Here is a 16,916-nt window from a genome sequence, read left to right as displayed (position 1 = left end):
GACAGAAGTCATCAGTTAAATCAGAGGTTAGCAAACTATGACCCATGGGTCAAATCCAGCCTCATGCTTGATTTTGTACAATCCACAAACTAAGAGTAATTTTTACATTTTCAAATGGTTGAAAAAAACTCAAAAAGGGATAACATTTCATGACACATGAGAATTTCATGAAATTCAGATTTTAGTGTCCATAAATAAAAATGTATTGGAACCCAGCCATGTTCATTTGTTTATGTTCTGTGGCTGCTTTTGTGTACAGTGGCAGAGTTGAGTAGTTTTGACAGCAACCATATGGGCTTCAAAGCCTGTACTATCTGGACCTTAACGACAATGTCCTTACGACTACTCTGCTGGCCATTGGTGGCTATTAGTTCTGACATTGGGATACCTCATGTATCCTGAGCAGGAACCTTGCACTGGGGTGGGGGGTAGCAGTGGGTTTTCTCGCCTCTTACTCGCCTTCCACTTCCTGCCCTCCAGGAAACCATTCTCATGTGATTTCTGTGTATCGTCCTCTCGGTACGAGTTCTTGCAGAATGTGCATTTGTCTGTCTGTTTTCCTTCTGCAGCAATGGCGTTGTGTCAGGTGTCTCTGCTCCTCTCTCCACTCAGGGCTGCTGTTGCAGATCCATCCTGTAGCCCAGGGCTCCTCCCCTCTGCAGAGTCCTCCATCCACTTCCCCAGGTGACAGCCAGGCTGCCGCCCACCTCCCCCATGACACCGTGTAGCCTGGTATGGGAACTTCCCCAGGAGAGGAATTGCTGGGTCATGGCGAGGTGTGTACGTGATTTGACCAGGTGATGCCAGCCAGAGCCAATGTGTTCTTTGACGTACTCAAGTTGACAACAAGTTCTTTTGGCCTTAATGATTTCTGCTTTTTAATTTTTGAGTTGTCCTCCATGCCTAGGTCACAAAACTATTCTGCTGGGTGTTCTTCTATTTTAACTGTATCTTTCACATTTATGTCTTTACTGTACCCGGAGTCTACCCTTTTCAGTGGTGTAGAGGGACCCAGCTTTAGCTTTCTCCTTGTAGCGAGGGGTGGCTGTCATCATTCACATGGGATTTAGAAGCCCAATAAGACCCTTTATCAATAGTGATCATCTTAGTGGTTTGATCATCAGTCAAATAATTCCTGTGAGGATGTGGGACCGTGACAGGAAACTCACTTATGATATGTTTTGTGTTTTTTTGAATGACAGAGTCGTGTTCTAGGTTCAGATCATTGCAGCATCAGTAGGCTTCATACTGCACAGACATAACAGTGAACTCATAAGTGAGAACTGCAGTTCTGGGAAATGACTGTAAAGTATTGACTTTTAGTATGAGCTTTATAGATCAACTCTGTCCAATAGAGCTTTCTGTGGTGATGGAAATACTTTCTACCTGTGCTGTCCAGTATAGTAGCCATGAGCCATGAGGCCCAGGCCCAGCCTCCCCCTGCTCTTCCTCCCCTAAGCTACTGCCAATTGCTTCATTCATTCACTCCCTCATTCATTCATTTGACAAACTTTTATTGGGCCACTCTGTCCCTGTGCTGAATGCCCTCAAGGATATCCCAGTCTGGTGAGGGAGACACAGCATAACATGCCACATGAGAGCATATGAGCTCTGGGAGCCCAGAAGAGGGAGAGGTGAGTTCTGAAGAAGTGACCTTTTTGTCAGGGAGGGGAGAGGAAGTCCAGGAGGATTTCCCAGGCAGAACTACCTGGAGGTTGGGGTGTGCACGTTGTAGGCAGAGGAATCTGTGTGGTCTTGGACTGTGGTTACTAGATGAGTTTGTTTGCATAAAAACAATTAGGACAGCACCTGGCACACAATGAGCTCCATATAGGCCTTGGCTGTGGTTGGCCCTGAGGGCAATGGGTGGGAAGTTCAAAGGGTCTGGCTGTGCTGTGCCCAAGGGTCATTGCCAGCATGAGGCTGGAGGGCTGGGCTGGATCAGATCTTGGAGGACCCTCAATATTGTGCTAAGGCCGTGGGAGTTTTTTCTGTTGGCCACAGGGAGCTAGTGAAGCATTTTGAAAGTTAACCTTTGATCCCTTCAGCAGCCGGTGTGGAGCAGGGGACTGGAGGAGCAGAATGGAGGAGGGATGGGGGACAAGGGAACTTCTCCCCACCCACTGGGTCCTCCTGAACACAGTACGCTCTTTCTTCACTGAGATGTTTGCTTTGTAACTTCAGAAACTAGTTCATGGAGAGACTGGAATATTAGGGGATCTGGACTTGTCTGGTTGGCCATGGGAAGCCATGGAAGGCTTCAGAGTAGGGTCAGAGCTGTTCTCAAGAAAACGGCCTTGAGAGCAAGTGCTGGTGGCCTGAGTGGGAGGGAGTGGGGACACAACAAGCTGCAGGGTCAGCTCAGTGAGAGGTCCAAGGTGGCTGCACCTGCGAGTCAGGAGGGGCCGATGCCAGCCCTGGGAGTGAGAGAGGATCAGGCCATAGCACTTAGCAAAGCCACTGGTGATTCTCCACCCTGTCCCCTGTCAGCTGAGCCAAGAAACAGCAAAGGTGTCTCTGCTGCCTCCCCAGAGCCACTCCATGGAGCACATCCTCACCTGGTTAAACCACTGGGCCTCGTGATCCAAACTCAGGGCCAATGGCTATCAGGTTTCTAGGCCCAGAAAATTCTAACAAAGCCTTTCACAAACGAGGACACCCACTAATAAAGTGACAGATTTGAAGTCAGTCAACCAAGAGATATTAGATAAACATGTTCTATTAGAATGAAGCATTTTAAATTGCCCTTTTGCAGGTCAAAAGCAGTAAAAATCACCTCTTGCACATGATTTAATCTCTGCTGGCTTCCATGATCTATGAGAGAAATAAAGGTGGGACTTTCTAAGGTCTGTGGGAGTCCCGTGCTGGCCAGGTGGAACACAGAGGGGACGATGGGGTAAGGTCAGGTTTGGGAGGAGGTGGGCTCAGGTTCAAACCCCCATTTGTCCCAACCACCTGATAACTAACCTTTCCCTCGTCTGAAAGGCATCAACGTTGTAAGTCCAGGGAATGTTACCCAAAACAGGGCAATAAGCCCCAGCCAGAGTAGGGGTGCTCTGGGAGGGCTGTCCAGCCCTTTCTGCCCCTTTCTCCATCCGATCCTGTCTGCTCCGAGCCCTGCGCTCTGGTGAGCTGCACCCCTTTCTGTCCCCAGACACACCTGCTGCCTTTCTTCCTCCACTTGGTCTCTCTCGTTCTGCTCACCGTCAAGTCCTGCTCCTCCTGGACACCTCCCCTCTCACTCCAGACAGCGCCCTCCTGGTCAGTGGGAGAGTTGGGCCCGAGCCCAGTGGACACATCCCCAATGAGCGAGGACTCTGTCTCTGCTGCCTGATGGCCAAGTGTCATTACCCAGAGGACTAATTCACTGAGGAAGGGGGCTTGTGGCCACTTCTCTCCTCCTCCTCCCTCCCATCTCACCAGCTACCTGCACAGACCTGGCCACAGAAGGTGCCATGAGATAGCATCTATCCCGAGCAGCCTCACTGTGGCACCCCTGGGCTGGGTGCAGGGTGGGAACTGAGTAATCACACTGACCGCCAGGCAGCCAAACCCAGGGGCCACTCTTCAGGCAACCGAGTGGGTGATGATGCTTTTCACTGAGAGGAAGGAAGAGGAGCAGGTGGAGGAGGATAAGGATGGGTCCGGGTAGCATGGGAGGCGTCTGAGAAACCCATGGGACATACAGGGGTGGTGGCAGGGAAGCAGTCAGGCGGGGGGAGCTCATCAGGAAGCTGGCTCTGAATCTGGGGCTCAGGGGACAGGCCAGAGCTGGAGATGTAAGTGGGAAGTCATGGGCACTTAAAGCCATGGCACTGGCTGAGACCCCTCCTGGAGTGAGTGTTCATAAAGAAGAGAAGAGGCCCTGGCTGGATCTTGCAGCACGCCGGCCTGGGGGGTCGGGACAAGGAGGAGAAACCAGCAACGTAGACAGAGCGCCAGGGAGGTAGGGGAACCCCAGGCAAGAGCGGTCTCCTGGAAGCCACATAAGGGTGTCTGAGTGAGGGAGCAGTCTAGGACCCAGTCCTTTCTCTACGGCCACATAGCTTGTGCACTGAGAAATGGCCATTCGATTTGGCAACAGCAGTCATGGTGACAGGTGGAGACCAAGACATGATGGGGCGGCACGTGGACTAGAGACAACTCCTTCAGGAAGTTCTGCTGTGAAGTTGAGCAGAGAAAGGGGTGGTAGCCGGGGAAGCCACAGTGTTGGAAGACGTGTTTTGTGTATTTATTTGCTTGTTGTGAGGTGGAGATGTCACAGCACATCTGTGTGATTAGGGGAAGGATCCAGCAGAGAGGGNTTTCTGTGGTGATGGAAATACTTTCTACCTGTGCTGTCCAGTATAGTAGCCATGAGCCATGCATGGCTACTAGGCACTTAAGCTGTGTCCAGTGCAACTGAGGAACTGAATTTTTAGTTTTAGTTAATTTTAACTAATTTTAATTTAAGTACCTATGTGTGACTAGTGGCTGCCATATTGTTTGGTGCAGGTCAGATTAAGAAACGGTGGGACTACCACTGCTGAAATTCATACATTTACTTGAGGTTTTTGAAAAAGAAACTGGGTAATGGAGCAGGGAAGGTGGACGGGGAGGAAGCCGTGAGCAGAGGAATATTTGTTGAGAGCCTCCTCTGTGCCAGGCTCGTGCATCCCTCATTTAACCCCGATCTCATTCCATGAGCTGGGGAGACTTGCTCCCATTTAAAATTTGGACAAGCTGAGTCTCAGAGAGGTGAAGGACTTGATGAAAGAACCCTTGATGGAGAGTCTGCCCAGGAATCAACAGGTATAAGCCAGGTCCCCCATCCTGTGAGGCTGTGTGAGCCCAGAGGCTCCCCTGTTGGCTGGCCCAGCAGCCTCCCAGTCTAAATACAGAGGGAGGGCACCTCAGTCCCTAAGTGAAGCTGCCCAGAGCCAGGCCTGGGCTGAGGCTGCCGTGCCCAGTGGGACATGAGGCAGAGATCAGGGGAAGGGTCTGGAACAGGGGTCTCAAGGATCTTCCCACTGATGTTCTGGAGACTTGAGGGGCGGGGGGTTGTCTCAGTACCTGGGGGGTCAGTGCTCTTTAGATTGGGGGTCCTGCCAGGGATACAAGCCTCCAGGCACATGCTGTACAACCAAGGATCGTCCCTCCCCACACGAGTTCCACATGTCCTGCTGGACACTGGTGATGTGAAAAACTTCCTTTCACTGTAATTATCTGAGACTAGAGTCTAACCCTGCTTCGTGTGTAAACACAGAGGGTTTTTTGCACATTTTTAAAAGACAAAGAATTTTCCAAGAATGCAGTGCTATCAGTGAGGGAAGGTTATACTTTGTTTTGTTTGGAATTTTCCAAGACTTGCTCATCATTTAAGAACCACATCACAGATGGTAACGACAGTCGTGGTGCTTTACCAGCTGATGAGGAATGCCTGTGTCCACTGCAGCTGTGATGCTGGTGTCCCTGTGAGTCTGAGTGTCCATCTGTCTATTTGTCTATCCATCTATCTATCTGATCTATCTGAGTATATTTTTTAAGCCCTTATTTCAAAAAGTCAAATACAGAGAAAGAGTGTCAACAACATTCGATTGAATATTACCTTACCCTTCTGTATTAGTCTGTTTCTGTTCCTTATAACAAAATACCTGAAACTGGGTAATTTATAAGGAAATAAAATTTATTGTTACAGTTTCAGAGGCGGGAACTCCAAAGTTCAGGGAACACATCTGGTGAGATGCTTTCTGGTGGTGACAGTGACAGCAGAGTATAACATTGTGAAATGGTGGAGCAGAGAGAGACACTAACCTCCTCATTCACTCTCCTTTTAAAACCCTCCAAACCATGCCTGAGACCACCATTTTTAATCCATTCGCTATGACTCAGTGCTACAATCTAATCACCTCTTCAAGGCCCCACCTTTCAATTACCATAATAGGATTTCCCACCCTCATCAATTACAGTGGGGATGGAGCCTCAGTGAGGTTGGGGGGTATCCAATCTACAGCACCCTCTTAAATTCAAACTTATCCGTTATAAGTAGGTTTAAGTATCTGAAAACTTCATTGTGTCTGAGTGTTTGCACATCGAAATGTTTACTATATTATAAAATTCCTTTTCTTTCTCCTTAAATTCCTGTTAGGACATCATGTTAATTTTTTCAAAATACATGTGAAAATAAGGCATATTATTTATCCAGCTCACTTGGGGATAACACAAAAACATCCCAAAATACCCATTATAAAAAGAGGGTGTGTGTGTGTTAGCGTTGGGGTCCTCTGCTTTGAGGGGCAAGGGCAGCCAAGGGGCAAGGAGGAGCTTGGCTCTACCAGAGCCCGGAGTTTACTGTGCACTGGGTTCTAAGCATCTGCCCAGCCAGACATTCTAGGATCTGTGTCATTTTTTGCCATATCTATATAGCACCTTCATTATTTAATTTTTTCCCTTAAATTGGCTCACTCTTTTTACTTAAATAACTTTATAAGGGAGTTATATCACTGTCATAAATGTAAAATCAAAATTGTTTGAGGTGCTTATAAATATTTTTAGAATGCATTAAAATACATACTTAACTGTTTAAAACACACATGCACATATACCCCCACCCATTCATCTGAGTGCCACGTCAAATTGCCTTAAATATTAGTTGGGGCAGGAGCCCCAAGTGTTTAGAAGCACCGTGTTATTTCGTTCCATCCTCACAGGACCCCAAGGTCCCCATGGTGGAGCCCCCATTGGTGAATGGGGAAGGGAAATGGAGGTGCTCAGAGAGGGGAAGGAGCTGTGGAGGTCACACAGCAAAGTGGCAGTCCTGGGTCCTGTGGGGTGAAACCCAGGTTTGGCAGTTCCTGTGACCCCTCTCTCTGTGTCACAGAACTAAGGGAGGGGTCTGTCAGATGGAAACCTGGAGCCAGGAGCTGCCAGGATGGGGGAAAGGAAGAAGAACAACATCTGGCCTTGTCAGGTTGTGTAAGCCACTGGGCTGGCAGCCACATGTGGCCGTCAGCCTCCAGCAGGGGAAAGACATCAGAGGCTCACTCATGGCTCCAAGTGGTGTGTAGATGTGGCCAGCTGGAGGCAACACCCACCCACACATGAGGACTCTGGGGTCTGTTAGGAAGGGAGGGTGTGAGGAAAGAGTGGGTGGCTGCCAGGACTCGCCTTTCCCCAGAATGGCCTGGCACCATGAGGGAGGTGCTTCACCAGTGCCTGCTGGGTAACAAGCATCTCTGCAGTTTACTGAAGGATTCTGTGACTCCCAAAGGAGAGGGGCCCAGAGGTAGGGGGTGAATTGATGGCTCACAGGCCGGGGGGCATGGGGGCAGGGAGGCTAGGCCCTTTGCCATGCTTTTTTGGTGCTGGTCATCTCAAGTCATGGTTTGGAACTAGTAAATCTCTGACACCTCCTAACCCCCCTTCTTAATGGACAGAGAACAGCCTCAGGATCAGGGGGCAGACAGAAAGCAAGATCTAGCTAGTATTGACTTAACTTTGATTTGTTGTCATTTTATGTATTTGTATGGTAGTAGGAGAAAAAACTTCAGATAATTTAAATTTTACAGTGTTTATCTGAGCAAAGAACAATTCATGAATCGGGCAGCATTTGGAACCAGGAGAGGTGTGGAGAGCTCTGACACCAGTGTGAGCAGCCGCGTTTATAGGCCAAACATGGAAGTGAAGTAGAGAGATCACCTGCTTGGCTACAGCTAAGCATTTGCCTTATTTGGGCATGGTCTTATCAGCTAGCTGCACATGATTGGCTGACACTTGGCTATTTGTTACAAAAATAGACTCCTGAGTTAGGTTTTGGTTTGTTTATGTACTAAGTTAGGTTGCAGTTCACTATATAGGAACTCAAAGTAAGAGACAGCCTCAGGCCAATGGCCTCCTGCTTATTGAATTTAACAATGGCTGCTTTCTATTTATGGTGAGAGATGCTGGCTTTTCATTGTTGGTTATGATGTTTACTTTTTAAAGGGAATATATATTAGTAAATAATAGGACAAATGACCAAGCATGCCTGCAGATAGGGAAAGTCCACCTCATCCTCTCACTTAGGGTCCACCCCTCCTTGAGGTGGGCAGGGGGCTTAGCCCTGTTCCACAGAAAAAGGCCGATTGCAACTGGAAATGGTGGCACTGGGACTCTACCCAGGTCTTGTGGCCCCAAATGTCATACCCTTTTCTCTCTGCACTATCAGGGGCAATCCAAGAGCCAAAGGTGATAGAAGGAACCTGGAATACCTTTGCAGGGTCTGGGCTTGGCCCAGGCCCAGCCTCCCCCTGCTCTTCCTCCCCTAAGCTACTGCCAATTGCTTCACTCCCTCATTCATTCATTTGACAAACTTTTATTGGGCCACTCTGTCCTTGTGCTGAATGCCCTCAAGGATATCCCAGTCTGGTGAGGGAGACACAGCATAACATGCCACATGAGAGCATATGAGTTCTGGGAGCCCAGAAAAGGGAGAGGTGAGTTCTGAAGAAGTGACCTTTTTGTCAGGGAGGGGAGAGGAAGTCCAGAAGGATTTCCCAGGCAGAACTACGTGGAGGTTGGGGTGTGCATGTTGTAGGCAGAGGAATCTGTGTGGTCTTGGACTGTGGTTACTAGATGAGTTTGTTTGCATAAAAACATTTAATTAGGACAGCACCTGGCACACAATGAGCTCCATATAGGCCTTGGCTGTTGTTGGCCCTGAGGGCAATGGGTGGGAAGTTCAAAGGGTCTGGCTGTGCCCAAGGGTCATGCCCAAGGGTCATTGCCAGCATGAGGCTGGAGGGCTGGGCTGGATCAGATCTTGGAGGACCCTCAATATTGTGCTAAGGCCATGGGAGTTTTTTCTGTTGGCCACAGGGAGCTAGTGAAGCATTTTGAAAGTTAACCTTTGATCCCTTCAGAAGCCGGTGTGGAGCAGGGGACTGGAGGAGCAGAATGGAGGAGGGATGGGGGACAAGGGAACNGTCTACCCTAGCCAGCCTGTGCTAAGAAACTTTTAGAGTTGTTAAGGGCTGTCCCACCATCTCGTTTTGCTTGTGGATGCCCTTAAAGAATTTAGGGGCAAATAAGAAGAATCTCAGAGTGGGAAGACTTAGAAACTGTCTAGTTCAGCCTCCAGCTCTAGTCACAGTTACACCCATCGAAGTCCCTTATCTGCCTCCATACCCCTCTGCTATGAAGCTCACTGCCTTCCGAGGCAGCCCATTCCATCCTTGGTCAGCAGAGAAAGCTTTCCCTCCCGGTGAGCTAACACTGCCTCCCTCGGGAACTTCACTTCCTGGAACATTCCAAAACATGTCCTCATCTGTCCTGCTCTCCAGATGGCTCAGTTCTCAGTGGCTTCCTCTTCCCAACTTTACTGCATATGACCCGGAGTCACCTAATGAGGACAGCAGCTGGGTTGGGTCACTCCAGACCTTGTCTTCCAAGCTTCCCGTCCACCCAGCAGGGTCACTGGGGTGTGGGCCTGGGGCTGCTGGCCTGGTGCAGATCTCAGCTCCTCTGTTTCCAGGCTGGGGCTTGACCAGGTTACTCCAGCTCTCTGTGCTTCAGTTTTCTCCTCAGTAAAATGGGGATGATGTTACCAACCACGTAGGGCTGTTGTGAGGAAAACGTGTAAGGGACTGAGAACAGCACCTGCACCTGCTCAGCGCTCTGAAAGGCTTAGTTGTTGTTCTTAATGCAGGAACTTGTACCTGGAACAGGGTTTCTAAGACACAGTGCTGTGGAGGTGTGGGGAGCATGGGGGTCCAGTCTACCCTAGCCAGCCTGTGCTAAGAAACTTTTAGAGTTGTTAAGGGCTGTCCCACCATCTCGTTTTGCTTGTGGATGCCCTTAAAGAATTTAGGGGCAAATAAGAAGAATCTCAGAGTGGGAAGACTTAGAAACTGTCTAGTTCAGCCTCCAGCTCTAGTCACAGTTACACCCATCGAAGTCCCTTATCTGCCTCCATACCCCTCTGCTATGAAGCTCACTGCCTTCCGAGGCAGCCCATTCCATCCTTGGTCAGCAGAGAAAGCTTTCCCTCCCGGTGAGCTAACACTGCCTCCCTCGGGACCCCCGGTTCTCATCTTTGCCCCTCTGTCATCCTGGTCAAGCACCCCTATGGGGCCATGTAACAGGCTGCCTGCCTCCACCCTTGAGTCTTGGAGAAAGTGACTTTATAACCCTGTGCCTTCTCTTCTCCAGGCTGTGGTCTAGAACCTTTGAAGTAAAGAGAAACTGCCACCTCCCCAGTTAGACCTCAACTAACATGACTTATCTCTAGTCATGTAGTTTCACATTAAAACTCATTGAAGGAATCTCCACACAGGATTTTCTTGGCTGCTGCTCAGCCACATCCCCATTCTCGGCTTGCACTGGGTGGGTCTTGAATGCAGGACTTTATGAGTCAGGGTTACGGGCTCATAAAACACACAGATTTAGGGTTTGCTCTGGCTCTAGGCAAAGCCTGACCCAACAACTCAAATGATGTTACCAAGTACCTTTTAGCCCCCAGAATATCCAGATGATCACCTTAGAGTCACAAATAGCCATCACAGCTCCTTATCTTGTCCTTACACCCCCCAGGCAGTAAGCAAAGGGGGTCGTGAGAGAGGACGCTTCTGTTCCCCAGACCCCAGCAGACAGCTCCTGTGTCTCATTGGGTACCTGCGCAGCCCTGTACCAATCATGGTGGCTGGGGCTGGAGTTATGCTGATTAATGTGGGGAGAAGCCATATGCCCGCCCTCGGGCCTTGTTACCTGCAGTGGTGGTGGTGGGTGGGCAACTGGGTGGTGGTCTGGGAGCTGCCAGGGAGGGAGAGGATGCTGGGCGGCCCCCTACAGCCGATGCCCCACTTCAGGCTGCATGTGCAGACCCAGAGATCCCCTCTGTTGGGTTCAGTGGGCCCTCCAGGAAGGACAGTTGTCTGGGTGCTGAGTACACCTGATGTAATCCTGGCCAGAACCTCATCCCAGTCATGCTGGAACATCTGCTGTGGTCTCCCTGACGTGTATGCAGCCAGCGGCGCTCCTGGCCAACCTCAGAGTTTCTGGGCTCCTCTGCCTGCTCCTCTGGCCTGACCATGACAATTGAAGCAGAGCTGAGAAGACCTTGAGGTCGTCGGCTCCAGTAGCCCATCCTGTGCATGGGACCCAAGGCCTGCTGCCAGTTCCTTGTTGGCAGTTCTGGGTTTGGAGGCAAGGGCCCCAAACCGGGCCCACCCCATCCAGGTTCCCTGTCCTGCCCCTCCTGGGTACTGTGTGGCTTCCACCCTTACAGCGGGTCTGTGCAATGCCCAGGAACTGGCTGTGATGACAAACAGCAACTTCTGTGCTGAGGACAAGGGTCCTTTAAATATTAAATGTTGATATTATCAATATCAAATATCGATAAAGGGGCATGCCAGTTAGCTCAGTTGGTTAGAGCACAGTGTTGTAATGCCAATGACAAGGGTTTGGATCCCCAAACAGTTGCCAAAAAAGAAAAAAGAAAAAGGTTGTGCACATATTGATAAAGGATCAATAGTCACTGGTCCTGGGAAGTCCACTAAAGTGAATGCACATAAGATGGGGACCAAAGAGAGGGAAAAGCAAGACTAAAATTTATTAAAATGAGCTTATTGTACTGTTTATTTAAGAAAACCAGGTAATATTTTTTATTCATTCCTTTTTAAAAATAATCTTCATGACTGAAGTACGATGCTCTCATTCTTAAGCCACACATAAGAGTTGTTCAGGCTTGAAAAAAATTACTTCTGGAGTAATTTTTCCAACAAAACTGTGTGAGAATAAAGTGGTGCATTCTTAACTTAATGTTTTTTTACTTTTGCAGCTTAATCATGAGGAGGGTCCCTTTTGCAAAAACATTTGAGGCCTTTGTTAGTTTTTACACGGGCTTTTCCCAGTCCTCTGAGTCTCTTTTGGTGCTCCAGGCCGTCCTCATCCGATTGATTTTTCTTCCTCTGTTGTAAATGGGTCTGATTCTGCCATGCTCCCACAGGTTTTGCCTGTGTTTCAAGAAGATCTCCAGTATCCCCTTGACCGACATCACAAAACCCCCCTTTTTCAAGATACACAGTTTCACTTTGCAGAGGATTTGTATTGGGATTGTTATGTCTGACAATTGGGGAGAGACTGAGTAACAAAAGATGCTGAAGAGATGGGTGAGGGACAGATGCTGGTGTCAAGTGGGGGGTGGGTATGGGACTAGTTTAATAACTGGCCAGTTCATTGGTGAATATCTTCATGTTATGGCAGATTTTTCTTTCTTCCCTGACCTTGTAACTGCAGGAACATGGAAAATGAATATTCAAAAAGTGAGGACCTCGGAATATCAAGAAAAGTGATAAGTAGGTTCTCCAAAACCCAGAGAGGGGAGATGCTTCAATTAAAGGCTTCCGGGGACAAGACATAGAATATGTAATTAAAAGTAGCTGAAACAATGAAAACTTAAAAAAAAAATCTCACCCATAATAAGAAGTCCAGAGGTGGGTGGCTCCAGGATTGGGTAACTCAGTAGTTAAAAGCTGTCAGGGCTCTTGTTTAACTCCTCAGTGATTCTTTCAGACTTTTCCTCATGGTCACAAGAGGGCTGCTGCATCTCCAAACATCACGTCCTCACATGACAATGTCCAAAGGCAGGAAGGAAGGGGCATTTCTCTTCCCAGGCTTCTTTTTACAAGGATGAAAATCTGTCACAGAGGTTCCTTGGAAGATTTCGCCTTGAGTCCCATTGGCTAAAATTGGGTTATATGCCTGTGCCCTAGCTGCGAGGGAGGTCGGTTGTATTTGGCACTTCCTCCTGGATTGTGGGAGGCTGACTCTGCCAGGACAACGATGGCTGGTCATAGGCAGCTTACTGTGCAGAGTGATGAGTGGAAGAAGGTGGGCCCACATCCCACAGTCTTCTTCTCAATGCCTGTGTCTCTCCTCCTGCCCACAGGTCAGAGGGCCCCCAGCTCCCAACCTCCCCACGAGCCAGCCTGGAGCAAGGTGGCAAGAGTGGTGAACCTCAGGACGATGGGACCAGCGACCCAGATGCTGCTCCCGAGGGAGCCTGGCAGTCAGACAGCAGCTCCGGGAGCAGAGCCCTGGATGAAGGTTTGTTCCTGCATTCCAGTCCTGCTGCCAGGCTCACGGTTGATCCAGCCGTGCCCAGCCCTGCTGTCAGGGGCCTGTCTGCATCAGTGCTACCATCTGCCCTCCAAACAGATCCTCACTCCTCCTTGATGCTCAGGCTGAGCTTCCTGAGCTCACGGGCCCATTTCCCTGGGTCCATTGTCTTACAAACCTGGACCTTAAGAATCTGGTGGGCATGAAGCCATTAGTAGGAAAGAAGAGGGTGTTTGCTGGTTCACGTCATTTAAAAGTCCAGTGCAGGTTTCAGGCACAGCTGGGATGTCAGTAGCATCCCCTGCTTCCTCTACAATGATTTATTTTGCAGAAGGCACTCCCCTGGCCACCAGGGATGGCCACTGGCAGCTCCAGACCCATGTTCTCCCATTTCCCAGGCTGGAGGCATGGAGGGCATTTCTCTTCCCTGGAAGTTTGACTCCAAGTCTTGGCCTGACTCTCACTAGCTCCTGTTGGGTCCCCTGCCCTTCCTGAGCCTGACACTGTGGCCGGGTGGTCTGCACTCTGTAACTGGTCAGGCCTGACTCAGAAGCCCCAAGAACTGGGGTGGAATGAAAGAGGAGGGGCAGGCTCCCCTGGGGATGGGGACTGATGCTGGCCAGCAGAATGCCAGGCAGCCACAATAGACACCAGGGTTTTCTGATGCTCAGTCGGGTGGGAGTCCACCAACAAGGCCCTGCAACATTGGGGATCACAGACAGTCACACATGTGACAGCCCCGTCCTTCACAATCCCCCCATGTTACAGGCATGCAGTTCTCTGAGAGTTGAAAATCTGTCCTACCTGGTGCCCATGCCCCACAAAGCCCCACCCCAGCTCCCAAGGGACGGACTTGGCCTTCTCTGATTGGGGTACCATGTCCTAAGATGGAAATAATACTCACCTCTGAGATCACAGACATCCTGGCTTGTATCATCTTAGGAAACAGAGAAGAAAAAGAGGGTGTCTCTGTCCCAGCATCCCTGTGTATGATCCTAGCAAGGGGCTCTGACTGGCCAGTCACTTGGGGGTTGGGGGGCTGTCAGAACAGCCTTGGTGGCCTCACCTCACAGGAGCATGGGTCATGGGGGACAGCTGTCTGGACGAGGGGCACATGGTGCCAGAGCCCCTCCCTCTGACCGCCCCACCTGCGTGTCCCCCTGGGGAGGGCTGCTTGGCTCCCCACCCTTTGTCCTGGGTCCTGCATCTTGTGCTTGTCCAGCAGCAGGCGAGCAGCTGTTCCGCTCCGTGGAGGGCCAGGCCGCCTCTGATGAGGAGGAGGAGGCGGACGAGGAGGAGAAGAGGCGGGAGGAACAGAAGCCATTGGTGGCCGAGGCCAAGACGCTGCTGGTACAGCTGTCCAGCTGTGGGCGCGGGTAAGTCCAGCATCTGCTGGCCGTGGCCTGCAGGCTCTCAGAAGTTGTCTGGGGAAGCCCAGAGCCCCTAGGTTGGTGAGCCCCGCACTCCTGGCCTCTTCACAGAGTGGCAGAGCTGGAACTTGGGAGGCTGGTGGCCAGGCTCAAGTCCAGGCTCGGCCGCCCTGCAGGTCGTCTGCCAGAAGGAGGTGTGTGAGGCCGAAATGAGATGATTGTCATGGGCACAGCTCACAGGTGGCCATAATTCCCATCAGTTCTCTCTCACTCCCTTGGCCACTGCTGCAAAGCTCTTGTGTCACTCCCAGACACTAGTGTCACTCTCAGGCCCTTCACTAGTCCATTGCTCCTTTCACCACGCTGTTACAGCCCCTCCTTCAGCCTGGTCCTGGGCTGGTGCTTTCTTATTTATTCACTGTTTAATCTTCAGGACCACACTGGAGGGGAAGAAGGACAGGCCCAGGATGCCTGGCGCACCTCAGACAAGTCTTGACTTCTCTGAGCCTCAGTCTTCTCATCTCTAAGATGGGATGGTAACACCTGTCTGGCAGAGGCTTTGTGGGGATTTGGGGTCAAGAATATAAAATGCTTAATGGGTGCCTGGTAAACAGTAGGTAGCTACAGCCAGGGAGTGGGGCGGCATCTCCATTTATTACATTGTGAAGTGCTGTAGATTTTCTGGGGTTATTATTATCACTGATTCTTACATCAACAACAAGCATTTATTAAGCACCTACTATGTGCAGGGCAAATTTTGAGGCACTAGGAAAAAAGCAATAAACAAGACAGTGGCCCTCATCTCCTGGAGCCTCTTTTCCAGTGAATGTGACAAGTGTGAGGAAGACAGACAAGAGGGGAANCAGAGGGAAAATGAGTCTCACTCCCAGTACATTTAATCTCAGGGAAGAACTCCAATTGGCCCAGCCTGTCTTGTGCCTGTCCCTGGGCCAAACCTTGTAGTAGGGGATGGGTTCAGTGATTGCCATCCCCACCAAAGTCAGATGAAGTGGAGGAGGGGCAGTTTCCCACAGGAAAGAGAGTGCGGTTGCAAAAGGAGCGAGAAGGAAGGCTGAGCATCCAGCTGTGTCCATTTCACTCAGCATTTCTCATTCTCGCTACCCAGTGGTGATTTTTCTGTTCCAGTAGCCAAATGTGCAGTGCCACCTAGAGGTGTCATTTCACTCAGCCCTAGGCCAGTGTACTTTTGCAAACTGTGGTTTTGATGTAAGATAGTTTTATATTTACNGTTATTATTATCACTGATTCTTACATCAACAACAAGCATTTATTAAGCACCTACTATGTGCAGGGCAAATTTTGAGGCACTAGGAAAAAAGCAATAAACAAGACAGTGGCCCTCATCTCCTGGAGCCTCTTTTCCAGTGAATGTGACAAGTGTGAGGAAGACAGACAAGAGGGGAAGGGACGGGCAGTGCAGAGATATGCTGGGAAGGTCGCTCTGAGAAGGCACTGTCTGAGCAGAGACTGGAAGATGAGGGAAGAAGGATGCGGATGTGGAGGGAAGAGCATTCGAGGAATAGGGAACGGCAGGTGCGGAGCCCCGAGGGCATGTGGGAGGGACAGCGAGGAGGCCACTGTGGCTGGAGCAGAGGAGAGGAGGTGGGTGGCATCAGATGAGGCCTGTCGCCTTTCCTCTGAGTGAGATGGGGCGACAGGAGTGCTCAGCAGACAGGTGCCACAGCCTGGCCTTGCTTTTAGGAGGAGACAGTCTCGGTAACGATGCTCACACTCTGAGGCTGGATGGAGCAGACTCTGGAAAGCAGCTCCCAGTAGTGCTGGCCTCTCCTTTGCTGCAGGTGTGATGACCAGACAGCCAAGAAGCTTATTTCTTACTTTGGCCGCTTTGATGGTGCCGACCACGCCTGCACCCTGGGGGAGCTGGAGGCCTGCATGTCCGCGCTGGTGGAGCAGCTGGGGACTCAGGGCTGCAGTGGGAAGACCCAGAGGACATCTGGGGAGGAGGTCAGCAAGTCCCAGAGATCAAGGACTGGACCAATTCTAGAGTCTCACAGCTGGAATGACCTGAGGGATCCGAGCCATGTCCTGTACCCCTTTCGCAGATAGTATACCAAGACTCAGAGAGGAGATGTGGTTTCCTTTGATTTCAATTTTATGAGAAGCTTTTGGTTGCAGTTAAAAGTTCCCCTTTCAGATTATGCTTGAGTGCAAAAGAGGAATTTATTGGAACATGGAGCTGAGAAGAACAGGGGTGGTGTGAGCATCAGGCACAATTGGATCCAGGGACTCAGACTAGATTGTCTCTACCGGTCTGCTCTGGGTGCTGGGTGCCCTTTCCTTTACTTCAGAGGGGCTTCCTCCCTGTGGTGGGGCAAGGGAAGGCAGGACCACAGACAGCTCTAGGCTTCCATCAGCCCACCTAGAAACCACAGAGGGAAAATGAGTCTCACTCCCAGTACATTTAATCTCAGGGAAGAACTCCAATTGGCC

At 50.3% G+C, this 16,916-nt stretch overlaps 1 protein-coding gene across 1 annotated transcript in view; it reads left to right on the top strand.

Annotated features, from left to right (window-relative positions):
• The window catches only part of LOC103606479 (EF-hand and coiled-coil domain-containing protein 1-like), a 44,254-nt gene that overhangs the window by 18,723 nt on the left and 8,615 nt on the right, over positions 1-16,916 (top strand). Inside the window, exons 5-7 of the mRNA XM_008591069.1 lie at positions 12,905-13,062; positions 14,300-14,450; positions 16,265-16,430. Of these exons, the coding sequence (XP_008589291.1) occupies positions 12,905-13,062; positions 14,300-14,450; positions 16,265-16,430 (475 nt within the window). The remainder of the gene's footprint in view (positions 1-12,904; positions 13,063-14,299; positions 14,451-16,264; positions 16,431-16,916) is intronic.

This window comes from Galeopterus variegatus, unplaced genomic scaffold, assembly GCF_000696425.1.
Source record: "Galeopterus variegatus unplaced genomic scaffold, G_variegatus-3.0.2 Scaffold6606, whole genome shotgun sequence".
Classification (NCBI taxonomy): Eukaryota; Metazoa; Chordata; class Mammalia; order Dermoptera; family Cynocephalidae; genus Galeopterus; species Galeopterus variegatus.
Note: the sequence above shows the minus strand (reverse complement) of the source record. Positions and strands in the feature narration are given on the sequence as shown.